This window comes from Mucor mucedo (assembly GCF_025094135.1).
Source record: "Mucor mucedo strain NRRL 3635 chromosome Unknown EV154scaffold_17, whole genome shotgun sequence".
In the NCBI taxonomy this organism is placed as follows: domain Eukaryota; kingdom Fungi; phylum Mucoromycota; class Mucoromycetes; order Mucorales; family Mucoraceae; genus Mucor; species Mucor mucedo.
In genome coordinates, this window is record NW_026252301.1 from 148,120 (window position 1) to 161,103 (window position 12,984).

The 12,984-nt window shown below is 42.4% G+C and overlaps 1 protein-coding gene across 1 annotated transcript; it reads right to left on the bottom strand.

Moving 5' to 3' along the window:
* Nucleotides 1-325: 325 nt before the first annotated feature.
* EV154DRAFT_89718 (fatty acid synthase) lies at nt 326-12,867 on the bottom strand. Its single transcript, XM_051607829.1, has 6 exons — nt 12,650-12,867; nt 11,769-12,578; nt 11,111-11,698; nt 10,688-11,012; nt 2,855-10,614; nt 326-2,802 (listed from the first exon to the last, which is right to left on the bottom strand). The coding sequence occupies exons 2-6, from the start codon at nt 12,547-12,549 to the stop codon at nt 443-445; spliced, it is 11,814 nt and encodes a 3,937-aa protein (XP_051460815.1). The 5' UTR covers nt 12,550-12,578; nt 12,650-12,867; the 3' UTR covers nt 326-442.
* Nucleotides 12,868-12,984: the final 117 nt, after the last annotated feature.

Below are 12,984 nucleotides of genomic sequence, written 5' to 3' on the forward strand. Positions count from 1 at the left end.
TGATAGGTTCCTTCATCAAAAAGTACAAGGTTATAGGGCTTGTTAAGACGAATCAACACGTAGTGAGTATCTTGATTTGTTTTTCAAAAAAAAAAAAAAAAAAAAAAAAAATGATGCTATGCATTCACGGTACTTTATAGATTTCAACGCTTAAAATCAGATAACTAAAGTACAAATTTCTCACTTCATTCCTGTCTGATACTTCGCCGTTAGAACTCTATTGACGCTCTGATGTTTTTTTTTTGCAATAAATCGAAAATGCAATTAACTGCATCTGTCAAGATTATTTATACTATACATATTCCAAAATCATAAAAAAGAAAGATTTTTTAGATAATTTACAACATCATACAAATTTATTTATTTAAATTTAGGGGGATTTGGGGAAAGGATTCTAATTAATTGAGATATTTTTTAAACATATTTTTTTTTTTTATATAATTTACTGAGCCAAGGCAACAGCAACACTGTAGGCACCACTGTGACTAATTGAGACATTTACATTTTTGACACCGGCAGCAGAAGCAGCGTTCATAGCTTTACCGGTTAATACAACTTCAGGAGCACCGACGGCATTAGACTTAATTTCGATCTCGTTCAAAGGGGCACCAGCACCATCTGAGGGGATGTTTCCATATGAGGAGATTGCCTTGAATACAGCTTCCTTGGCAGACCAACGACCTGTGAAACTAGCCTGGGGATCGGGACGAGAGTTACAGTATTCGATTTCGGCAGCAGTGAAGTTGCGTTCAATGAAAGTAGAGTTTTCAATGTTGACGGCATTAGTTAACTCGACATCGACACCAACACCTCTCTTTCCAGCTTGTTGTTCGGTAAGAGAAGCAAGGATATTCTTGGTAACGTCAGCATCGCCAACTGTGGGGGCAGCTTGCTTAGCGGACTTATTATTGAAATGCCATGACTTCTTTTCCTTAGAGTATTCAGTACGAGCACTAGGGTTCAAGTAGACTTGAGACTCAAGTTCATCAGTGTAGGGAGCTTCATGCTTGACTTGGACAAAGTCAGCAACACCAGTAAGAGAATCGTGAAGATAACGGTAGGTCTTGGCATAACGTTGAGCATTCTTAGCCTTATAAGCGTTGTATTGGCTTTCTTCTAAAGCAGCAAGGACATAATCAGGATGAATAATTAAGACTTCACCGCCAGCTTGACCGAAACCGAAAGACTTGAGAAGACCGGCCTTCAAACCGTCAGTTTGGATAGAGCGAGAAGGATAAACAATGAACTCGAAGTCCTTCATGATGACATCAATGTTATCAGCATTGCGGTTACCGGGGATGATACCACTGAGAAGACATTGCATCATACCGTTAGCCATCCAAGAAGCAGCGGGACCCTTGGGATGACCAGTCAAATACTTTTGAGTGATAGCCAAAAGAGCATTACCCTTAGAACGACCGAGATGCTTCATTTGAGAGTTGACAACACGGGATTCGTTCTTATCGTTAGCCTTGGTAGAGGTACCATGGAAAGAGGCAACACCAATATCATCAATGGTCAAACCATAAACAGCAAGGGCACCACGAATAGGAGCAATGTTTGAATCATTCTTAAAGAAGTGATGGTTATATGTACCCAAACATTCCTTTTCTTGACGCTTAGCTTCAGCGTGAATGAAAGTGGTACGCTCTTCGAGCCATGATTTTTCTTCTTCTTGAGGAAGTTCACCAGAAGCCTTAAGTTCAGCCAATTCTTCACGCAAAACTTCGTATTCACTTTCGACCCAAGATTTAATTTGAGCACGACGAGCCTTGATTTGTCTAGCACGGTAGTTGAAGTTCAACAAGGGGGAAGGTCTCTTGGTGATGTTCTCACGAGCAGTGGTCAAAATACCAGCACCAGGAGCGGGAACGGAACGACCTTCCTTATCAGTGGCAGTACTACTGAGAGCAATAATACCGTAAATAGGAGAACCGATTTCGATAGCAGTGGCAGCAGACATAAGAATATGGTTAGCAGAACCGTGAGCTTCCATGAAACCATTTCTGGAGGTAGTAGCAGGACGAGACATTTCAGCGGGAGTACGACCATGAGCAAGTTCTTCCACAGCATTGGAAGTGGCCTTCATGTTAGCGAATTCATAACTGGATTCTTCAGTGATGTCTTCAGTAGCACCAGCGATCATAATCTTGGCCTTACCAGTCAAGAGAGATTCACAAGCCAATTCGATAGAAACAGCAGATGTGGCACAGGCATTGACGGGAGTCTTAATAGGACCGGAAGATGAAAGAAGCAACATGTTAATCCAAGCAGGCATAGTGTTGATGAAAGACTCTTGAAGGATATCCTTTTGGACAGGTTTGTCAAGAAGACGATCACGGTAAAGACCTCTTTGAGACCATTGACCACCAACACCGGAACCAGTAGTGTTACCGATTTCGGAAACATGGACATACTTGAAGAACTCGTAAGGATCAGTAATACCGGCAGAAATGAAAGACTCGACAGTAGAGACAATGTTGAACAAAGTAACGGGATCAACTTGATCGACAATATCTTTGGGAACACCATAACGAGCAGCATCCCAACCAGTAGGGATTTGACCTGCGACAAGACGATCGAAACGAAGGGCCTTAGGGACATACAAGGTAGCACCCTTACGCAAAACAACACACCAATCACCATTAGCATTTTCATAGACATCGGCCTTATCTTCCTGTTGAAGCTTGAAGTTGTCAGCTTCTTCCTTGGAACACTCGAAAGGCTCGAGGTCATGATCGACAACAATTTCTTGCATGAGCATCTTCTTCTCGGGGTTATAACCATCCATAACGGTAGGATCTAGAAAAAAGAAATTAATACACAGAAAGAAATTGGCAATTCAAATACATACCAATAAGACGAATACCACAATGGTCGAGAATTTGCTTTTCATACTTGGTCTTGATATCCTTTTCTTCAATAGGTTCACCAGATTTAGCATCTAACCAGCCAGAGTAGAACTTACCAGTCTTCAAATTACCATCATGATGCTTAATAAAGCCCATGATCCAGGACATTTCAATACAACCCTCAAGAGAGAATTCACCGAAAGCTTCCATTTCCCAACGAGTTCTAGCATTACCCCAAGGGGACACTTCACCGAAACCAGCAACAACAATAACTTGCTCAAGATCAATCATACCCTTAAGATGACCAAGATGCTTGAAGGCATCATAAGATTTAAGAGTAGGGAAGTCAAACTTCATGTTAGCACGAGGAGTAATGTTATGAGGCTTATGCTTGCGCTCAGCTTCTTCACCGAAGACAATCTTGAAATCGAGAGCATTCTCAACGTCAATAGCCTTACGGACTTCAGCAGTCTCACGAATTTCCTTACGCAAGTTGGCACTGACTTCATTCAAGTTGGTAATGAATTGAAGACCACCATTAAGATCAGCCCAAACAGGTTCATTTTGACAAAGTTCGACAATAGAAGGATGCATAAGACCAAGAATGTTGAAAGACATCTCGACAGTAGAGAAAGTTCTAACACCAAGAGCTTCAATACCTTCAGCAACCATGTTGTTAGCACTCATCAAACCAGTACCACGAGTCCAACCAATGACGGCACCAGCAATAATCAAGTAGCTAGACCAGCTCTCAGAGTACCAACGGTTGAAGAGGGTTTCAAGAGAGATCTTAGATTCACCATAAAGACCATCGGCACCGAAAGTACCATGGTTGGGAGACAAAGGAAGGATGACTTGAGCAGGACGGGTATCGGAACCAATCTTTTGCTTGTGTGTCTTAACGTTACCCAACATACGGAGAAGGTTAGTTAACATAATACGATGAGCAAGCTCAGACTTGGAATCAATGTTATCGATTTCACGACCATTCTCGGGGATAGCAGCGAAAGGAATAATGAAATCAAGATCCCAGTTAAGACCCTTAGGATCATAAATGTAATCGATCAAAGCATCGCAATCTTGCTTAGCACCTTGATTGAAGGGAACGACAACGAGTTCAGAACCCTTGGAACCATAAGTCTCGTAGATAGATTGGAAGTATTGAGTGACTTCACGACTGAAACGAGAAGTGGTAACAACAACCTTAGCACCACCAGAGATAAGACCCTTCATAACTTCAGAACCAATAGAATCTCTACCAGCACCAGTCAAGAGAACACACTTGTCAGCAAAAGTAATACCTTGGTCAGCGATCTCGTTCAAGACGTTGAGATAGGTAGAGGTAAGCTTGTTACTGAATTCCCAACCACTAGGATCGTTAACATTCTTCTTCTTGAGATGCAAGAAAGGAATAGTCTCAGTCTTAGGTTGAGCGACACGCTTACGTTCAGGAACACGGTTAACAGTAGAAGCACGACGTTGACGAGGTCTTTCTTCTCTGATGATGTTGTTAGACATAGCCATAGAACGCAAGACATCAGTGTAAAGCTCCTTGATAGCAACCTTGGTGCTCTTCTTCATCTTGTTTTGGCTACGAATAATCTTGTAGATACGACCGAGATCTTGTTGGACCTTGAGACGGTTAGAGAACTCAGAGACCTTGGATCCAGCAGTCATGTCGTTGACATATTCAGACAACTTGCGACAGCCAGGACGAGGAACCTCAGCATAACCAATGTCACCCTTCTCAGAGATGGTAGTCTTAGGACCAGTAGGGAAACCGACATCCTTGTAAACAGGGCTTTCAGCAAGAACATCGACGCAGTTTTCAATCAAGGCTTGACCGAATTCCTTGGCGAGTCTGTAGGTTTCACCCTTATCACCAGCACAATTCTCAACGTTGTAACGCATGTAATCGATCAATTGAGGATAAGCACGGTTCATGATGCTCAAACACTTGGCAGTAACTTCACGATCAACGATAGCGAGCTTACCGAAGATAATGTCGTACCACATTTCCAAAGCATCTTGACGAGACCAGTTCCAGTAGGAATCGTAACGACGAGCCTTGAGGGTAGTGAAAGAAGGCTTGATACCATCAGCATAGATGTCACCGTGTTCAGCGAGCCACAAATCAAGCTCAGCTTGTAACTTGGCAGTTGTGGTCTTTTCTTGTTCGTAAAGCTTAGCACCTTCACGCAAGTCCTTTTGAAGATACTTAGCGTATAAGTTGAGTTGTTGATAGATCAAAGCATCTTGCTTGGCCTTCATGGCATCAAATTCCTCACTGTTAATGACAGCAGCAGCTCCACCACCGTTACCACCGGCAGCAGCACCAGCACCAGGAGCAGATAAAGTAATACCAGCTCTCTTAGCATAAGCTTGAGCGACACTATCCAACCAGGCCTTGGCTTCAGGTTCAGCACCCAAACGAGCAGGAGGTTCCATAGTGATAGCAATCAAAAGAGCACCTTCGAGACGACCAGGACCCAAACCATAAGAGGTAGTAAGGTAGGTCTTAGCAGAATTTAAAGTGAAACCACCGGGCATCTTGGCACCAATCATCTTGGCGATCAAAGTGCTAGAATGCTTACCGAGAGTACCAGGGAAACTGTTGTTCAAGGCAGCTCCAAGTTCATCCAAAGGAGTTTCTTCGGACTTCTCGGGAACAGCATTGTTGAATTCCTTTTGCAAATCACCAAGAATTTCGTTTTGGAGAGTAGACTTACCACCGACTAAGTCCTTGATGGCCTTAGCCAAGGGGACTTCGTCAACAGATTTCTTGAGCTTTTGAGCAATGACAGCATGAATAATTTCAGTGGCTGTGACAGGAGCATCAGTGACGGCAGCAGCAGGTCCAGCAGAGGCAGCAACGGGAGCAGCGGCAACGGGGGCAGCGGCAACGGGGGCAGCGGCAGCGGCGGCAGCAGGAGCAGGAGCGGAAGATGCAGACTCGACAGGGGCGGCTTCTTCCTCAGCAGCGTTCTCGAACTCGTAGTAGATTTCCTTGGCATCCTTAGAGATGTTCAAGTTTTGACGACGGTTACTCAAAGCATTATCGTAAGCTTGATACTTAAGGTTTAAGGTACGAACAGCCATGCCACTCAAAGTAGGAGAAGGACCAACTTCGATGAGACGTTCAATCTTGTAGTTCTTGAACAATTGGTCTTGAGTTTCGATCCATCTGACAGGAGAAGCGAATTGATAGGCTAAAAGTTCAATCAAAAGAATATAACCAAGACGTTGTTGTTGAGCAGGTGTAACGTATTTGTCAGCAGTCCAGTTCTTGAGGACCTTGGCCAAACGGGGACTAGAAGTCAATTGATGAACATCTTCGATGTAGCTCTTTTCAGTACTGAAAGGCTTAGCAGTCAAATTGGGGATATATTTATCTCTCAATTGAGCAACGTTAATATCAGAGGGGTTGAACTTCTTAGCGAGGAAAGTACGGAAAGGAGAGACACCACTAAGTAAGAAAGATGAATGGAAAGGTACATCGATACCAGGAAGAGGTACGGTAGCATGACCACGTTCAAGGACAACACGACCCTTAGCTTGCTTAAGCTTGGTCTTTTCGAAGGCACCATCGATAATTTCATACAAGTGCTTCTTAACATCTTCAAGAGACATAGTTTCCATCAACTTTTGGAGATCAATGTTAGCAGTCTTGATGTAGTTCAAGACATTAGCAAGTGCATCGAGGTTTTGAAGAGCACCAGCAGCGACATATTGCCAGTTCTCAACGTTGAAGTTGACGATTTCTAAAACATCACCACCACGGATGGCAATGGAATCAACGACATAACGAAGAGCAGTATCATTGAAAGTCTTAGAGACACGAGCAGGGTTGACAGCAACCATACCATAGTTAGAGCGACCTTCTTCATCACGCTTGACAGCAGATTGCATGGTCATACCACGATAGAAGACGACATCAACAAGGGAATCCAAAGGTAATACATCACCAACGGAAGCCAAGGCAGCATATTCACCGAGAGAGTGACCGGCGAAAGCACAGTTACCTTGAATCAATTCCTTGGCACGCATATCTTCGAAAGCAGCCTTTTCCATTAAAGTCAAAGCAGGTTGAGTGAATTGGGTAGCAAACAAAAGACCGGTAGGAGAACGGAAAGTATAGAAAGCTGTACGAGCATGAATGGTAGGGAACAAGGGAAGAGTATCCACAGTACCATCAGCGTTGACAACATCATAAGTCATACTCATATAGTTGTCACGGATCTTGTTACCACGGGGACCACCGAAATGGACGACCTTTTCCTTGGGGTTGCTACGAACGATTTCAATAATAGAGAAACCATAGTATTGCATGAAATGTCTATCAGCTTGATCCCAAATAGCCTTGGCGACAGGAGAGCTATCATATAAAGCCATACCCATACCAATTTCTTGGGAACCTTGACCAGTGAAAACATAGGCAGTAACAGGTTGTTCAACCTCAGCGGTACCTTCAACAACCTTTTCGTTGTTTTGGTTAACAGTTTCAACCTTGATAATCTTACGACCGTTCTTCATACCAGTGTGGTAAAGCTTAGTCTCAAGTCTATCAGAAGGTAAGACCATACCGACAAACTTAACATCGTAGGCAACGACACGACGAGGGACGTTATCAGCAGCAAAGATTTCAACGAACTTACGAGTAGAAGCACTAGTCCACATACCATGAGTAATGGTACCAGGTAAAAGAGCCAAATCAGCAAAGTAGGGGTTGACGTGAATAGGGTTGAAATCACCAGATACGTTAGCATAAGGTTCGTTGGAAGCAGGAGCATGAACGACAGAAGAGTAGGTAGATTGACTAGGCATAACAGAGTATCCACCGTTTTCGAAGAAATGAGCTTGTTCGATTTCTTGAGCATTACGCTTCAAGTATTCAATAACGGGGTTACCGTGAGATTCACCAGACTCATATTCGACCTTGGCAACTTCAACAAATTCCTTTGTAGAAACTTGCATGACAACAGTACCAGTAGTCTTAACAGAAGAGAAGATCTTTTTGTTCTTGTACTTAAGTTCAGTGTTCAAACGGAAAATCAATGAAGAACCAACAGCGATTTCATGAGTTTCCAAAGCATCGTTCCATTGAACCCACTCCTTAGACTTGAGGACAGCAATATCCTTAACATCCTTGATCTTGAATTGCATAGGTGTTTCAACCTTGCGTTCAAAGGTATGTTCGAAATCACCAAAGGTACCACGGTAGAGGAACTGACTAGTGACCTCGAGAACGGGCTTACCCTCACGGACAATAACACCCTTCACTTCGATCATCTTACCAGAATCGGTATTAATAATGGCATTAATGTTAGCGAATGTGTCAACGACATCACCGACTTGGAGAAGATCAGAACCTTCCAAAAGACGATAACCGTTACCTAAATGGACAAGTCTTAAAAGATCACCATCGACAACCTTGGGGAAAATAGCCTTCATGATAGCCTTCCAGCCAACGACAATAGCGAAATCCATAGGGGCATAGACGACCTTTTGACCACGATCAACAAAGACCTCGGCTTGGTTACCAACAGCTTGACAGAATTCCTTGATTTCTTCAGACTTAACGGTTTCGTCCTTACCAATCAACTTTTCGTGAACAGGGATGTTTAAGAAATCATCTGTGTTGTCGACACCGAACCAAAGCTTGTAATAAAAGTTCTTGATACGATCGTTACGACCTTCCATCACTTCATGAACAGGAGCATAACCAAGTTCAGGCTTGTACTCGAACTGCAAAGGCAAAGGAATCAAGTCATTGTCTCTCTTTTCATAGAGTTTGACATCGATCAATTTACCAGAAACGGAGGCTTCGACAGAGGTGATGTATTGATCAGTCTTATCGGTAGCACTCCAAGGTCTCTTGTCTTGGACCTTGACGGCAGTAATCTCACCTTGAGCATCAGTAGATACGATGACCTTTTGACCAGCACGAGGACGGAAGATACGCTTGGCAGGATTATCAACGAAACGCTTTCCTTGAACAATGAAAGGAGAGGTCAAGAGAGCACGAAGCCAGTTGTACTTGGGACCAGAGATAGCTTGAAGCCATTCGTTCTCGGAGGGAATGTTAGTAACACCAGTTTCGTAAACGTGTTCATTGCCAGTGGAAGCAGCTTCCTTAACAAGAGATTTGTTGATGGGAAGACCACCGAGATATTCAATCTTGGGGATAGGAGTAGTCTTGTAATAACGTTCCTTCAAACTTTCGATGTGGCTTTCGTAAATATCACCGAGGATTTCAGCAACGGGTTGATCAGTACGAGTAGCATACTTGGCAGCAACAGGGCCGTGAAGGATACAAGTACGTTGAACGTCTTGATCGACAACAGCTCCGAGATCTTCAGATTGCCAGAGAGAATCCTTCTTAAACCAGATATCGAAATCTCTATCCATGACAGGGATGAAAGGAACAGGCTTTTGAGAGGGGCTCTTACAAAGAGCAATGAAATGAAGGACATCCTCGGAAGTCAAAAGTTGAGTCTCGGCTTCGGGGAACTGAGCCATGAACTCTTCAGTGAAAGCATAAGGGTTCTCTAATTGGCTATAATTTTGGAGCAAGGAAGGAGCAGCGACCTTACTGAAACGTTCTTCGATACGACGCATGAAATCTCCGAGAACGTTACGAAGGGTGATATCAATCCAACGTTGTTCATGCTTTACATAGAGCAAAGTGATGATACGGTTAATGACTTCAGAGTAAGTCATATCTTGAAGATCACAGGCATCACCGTTCTTCTTTTGACCAAACCAAACCTTTTGGAAGTCAGCATTTAATCTCTTGATAATATAATCCTTCTTGGCCATCAAGGCAGGCAAACGCTTGTCCTTAGGTAAAGAGAAGATGCTTTCATCAAGCTCTTTCCAGAGCTTAACACCACGAGTGGCAACCTTGTGAATAGGTTCACCAAGTTCAGAAAGAACAGTGATAATACCACCAGTGGGGCCCTTGTAAGTCTTTTCCCAATCAGCATCGTCGACACCAGGAGCATCAACCATAGCTTGCTTGGCAGCAGGAGAGGCCAAACCTTCTAAGGCGACCATCATGCGAGAGCCGAAAAGACAACCATCAAAAGGCATGGGAGGGTAATCGAATTTGAGAGACCAATCACCAGTGATATAAGGTAAAGTATCATCAGCACCACCGAAACCTGAACCGGCTACGAGGACAATATTGGGTTGACGACGAATAGCGGCATATGTTTCAAGGATAGGTTGATGAGCATCTTCGAAACTGTGATGACCACCAGCACGACCACCGGTCCATTGCATAATGATAGGCATGGTAGGGTTGGCAGCGGCAATAGCAACAACATGACGAATGGTATCGACACTTCCAGGCTTGAAAGAGATATGACGAATACCAGCAGCTTGTAAGTTGGAAATGACTTCATTAGCTAATTCGATACTGGGAACACCTGCAGCGATACAAAGACCCTCCATGGGAAGGCCTTCCTTACGCATGATTTGAACAAGAGGATATTGGAAACCCCATTGACGGACGTTCAAGAAAATGATGTTGAGTGTAACACCTTCACCGGCACGGGTGAGTTGCATAATTTGATCGACCTTTTGGCGAAGACGCTTTTCGTTGAAATGTCCACCACCAGCTAATTCAATATGATAACCAGCGTTCATGACAGCTGCAACAAACTTTTCGCTAACAGTAGCGGGTGTCATACCAGCAACCATAAGTGGGGGCTTACCCAACAAACGAGACATTTTAGTGTCTACATGAATACGTCCATTACTATAGATATCATTTTAAATGTCAGTATACACCTTTTCTTAATCACACTATTCTGTCTTTTTTTCTTTTTTACCTAGTGGTTTCGACTAACTTAGGTTGGAAAACCTTAGCCCAATCTTGAGAATAAGTGACAGCACGAATATCAGAATCGAAAAGATCAGCCTTGTAAGAAAGATCACGGTTGCTTCCTTCAAGAGCACCGGCTAAAACGATTTGTACGCCAGTACCTTCCTTATTACGATATGTCAAACCACCAATACCTGAGGTACCACCTGGTCCAAAATCAATAATGTGAGTTAAATCCTTAGTGGCGATAGCACTTTCCCAATGAACATGATGTTCACAAATAAGTTCCAACAATGCTTTAGTGATATCGGATGAAGTAGAAAGATCTTTGCCTAAATGGAAAAAAAGCCGGTCACGACAGTTAGCATTTTCTTCGATAAAAAAAAATGTTACCCCAATTCCCCACATTATATATTCCCCCAATTATTACCTGAGTCAGTAGCATAGACAGGGATTTTAAGATCCTTGGCCTCAAAACGAAGACCGTATTTGTCAGCATCCTTCAAGAGAATAGGGACAGCAGACTTCAAGTAGACACTGTGGAAAGGAGCAGTGATAGGCAAGAAACGAGAAGAGAACTTGATTTTACGTTGAGAGAAAGGTACACGAGATTGATCGAGACCAGTGGGAGCCTTCAACTTACGCAAACTGAGGTTCAAACCATACAAGGATTGAGGAGGACCAGTACAGACGAAAGAACGAGGACCATTGTGTAAAGTAACCTCAATTTGACGATCAGGAGCAAGATGAGAGTTGGTTTCTTTGAGATACTTTACAACTTGAGATTCTCTAAGGCCAGTGACAGCCAACATGGGAGTAGGGTTACCCTCATTGTTGCTGATGGAATCTTCGAGAATAGTAGGGTTTAATGTAGTAGGAGGGAATACTTGTTGAGCACGAGTACCGATCCAGAATAAAAGACCCAAAGCCTTTTCAGTGTTTTTGATAAATTCTTCTTCGGTGGCAGAAGCAGAAATAACTACAGAACTGATGATACCTTGACTATGACCGGTGGTACCTAATATACGAATTTATAAACTTATAAATACATGATTATAAAGACCCATAATGATAAAAAAAAAACTTACCTTCGAATAAATCGCGGACTTCGGCAGGAGTACGGTCGAGGACCTTAATCATAACATAGTATTGAAGAATTTGAGTGAGACCAATTAAAGGGAAACTGACAGGGGCAGAGACGAGATAAGCAAGATCAGGTCTAGCATCCACATTGTCCAACCAGCGCAAGATGTCCAAACCCTTGGAGTGTAATACACTTGCTTCGGGACTACGTGCATTTTCGGCCATAACAACAGCCATACGTTCAACAAAAGGCTTAACAAGGCCTTGATATGTTTCCCAAATCTCAGCAAGTTCATCAAAATACTCTTCAATGTTACCTTGACCACCGAAGATGGCAAAAAGTTTGGCATCACCACGAGTGGCAGCCTCGAAAAGAGCAGACTTGGCGGGAGCAGCTTCTTCGGGTGTTAATACGTTATGTTGCTTCAAAGCGACAAGGGCCGAATAGTAAGCTTGAATAACGACTTTCTTTGACTCAGGAGAAGATAATGAGCGAGTGACAGCATGGACGTCATTGTTCTTGAGATATTGGTGACCAAAGTCAATGAAAAGGGTCCGTGCGACAGGTAAAAATTGAGATTCATTCGAAGCACGAGAGGTAACAAAAAACAAGAATTTTGCAGCGAGTTCGATATCAGTGATTTCTTCAATGGCATCTGCATCACCCTTAGGGAATTCTTCTCTGAGTTGTTCAGCAGGAACCCAGATGTTTGCAGGTACAAGCACTGAAACTTCAGTAGTGTTTTGTTTAATAGACAAAGGACGGAGTACTTGTTGTTTATCCATCTTGGTTTAAGTTATATATATATAAAAAGCTATTCAATTTTGTTGTCAATTATCTTGCTCAATTACCCATTTATATCACACATATAAATATATCTATTACCTTTTTTACAAGATTCTTTTTTTGTATGTGTTGTATGATGTTGTATTAAAAAGAAACTGTTGCACAATACAAAAACGTCTAAAAATTTTCTTTTTCTTTTTTTTTTTTTTTTCTAAAAAGACTTGATTAAATTTTGTTTCCCCAAACAAAAGATAAGTGTAAAATAGTAAAGAAAAAAAGTTTTGATTTTTAAAAAAAAATATAAAAAAAAAAAGAAGTGTTTGAAAAAAGAAGAAAAGAGAAATTGGATGGGCTAAAAAGTGTTATGTAAATCAAATTTTTTTTTTTTTTTGGACCCCCATCAAACTTCGGATACCATATTTGGACAGTTGGTA

Bases quoted from the DNA above. Each gene is read 5' to 3' on its own strand.
- EV154DRAFT_89718 (XM_051607829.1), bottom strand. From the start codon at position 12,549: ATGGATAAACAACAAGTACTCCGTCCTTTGTCTATTAAACAAAACACT. The intron at 11,013-11,110 runs GTAATAATTGGG...TTTTCCATTTAG, and splicing joins TGTCTATGCTACTGACTCAG to GCAAAGATCTTTCTACTTCA. The intron at 2,803-2,854 runs GTATGTATTTGA...TCTTTTTTCTAG, and splicing joins TTGTGGTATTCGTCTTATTG to ATCCTACCGTTATGGATGGT.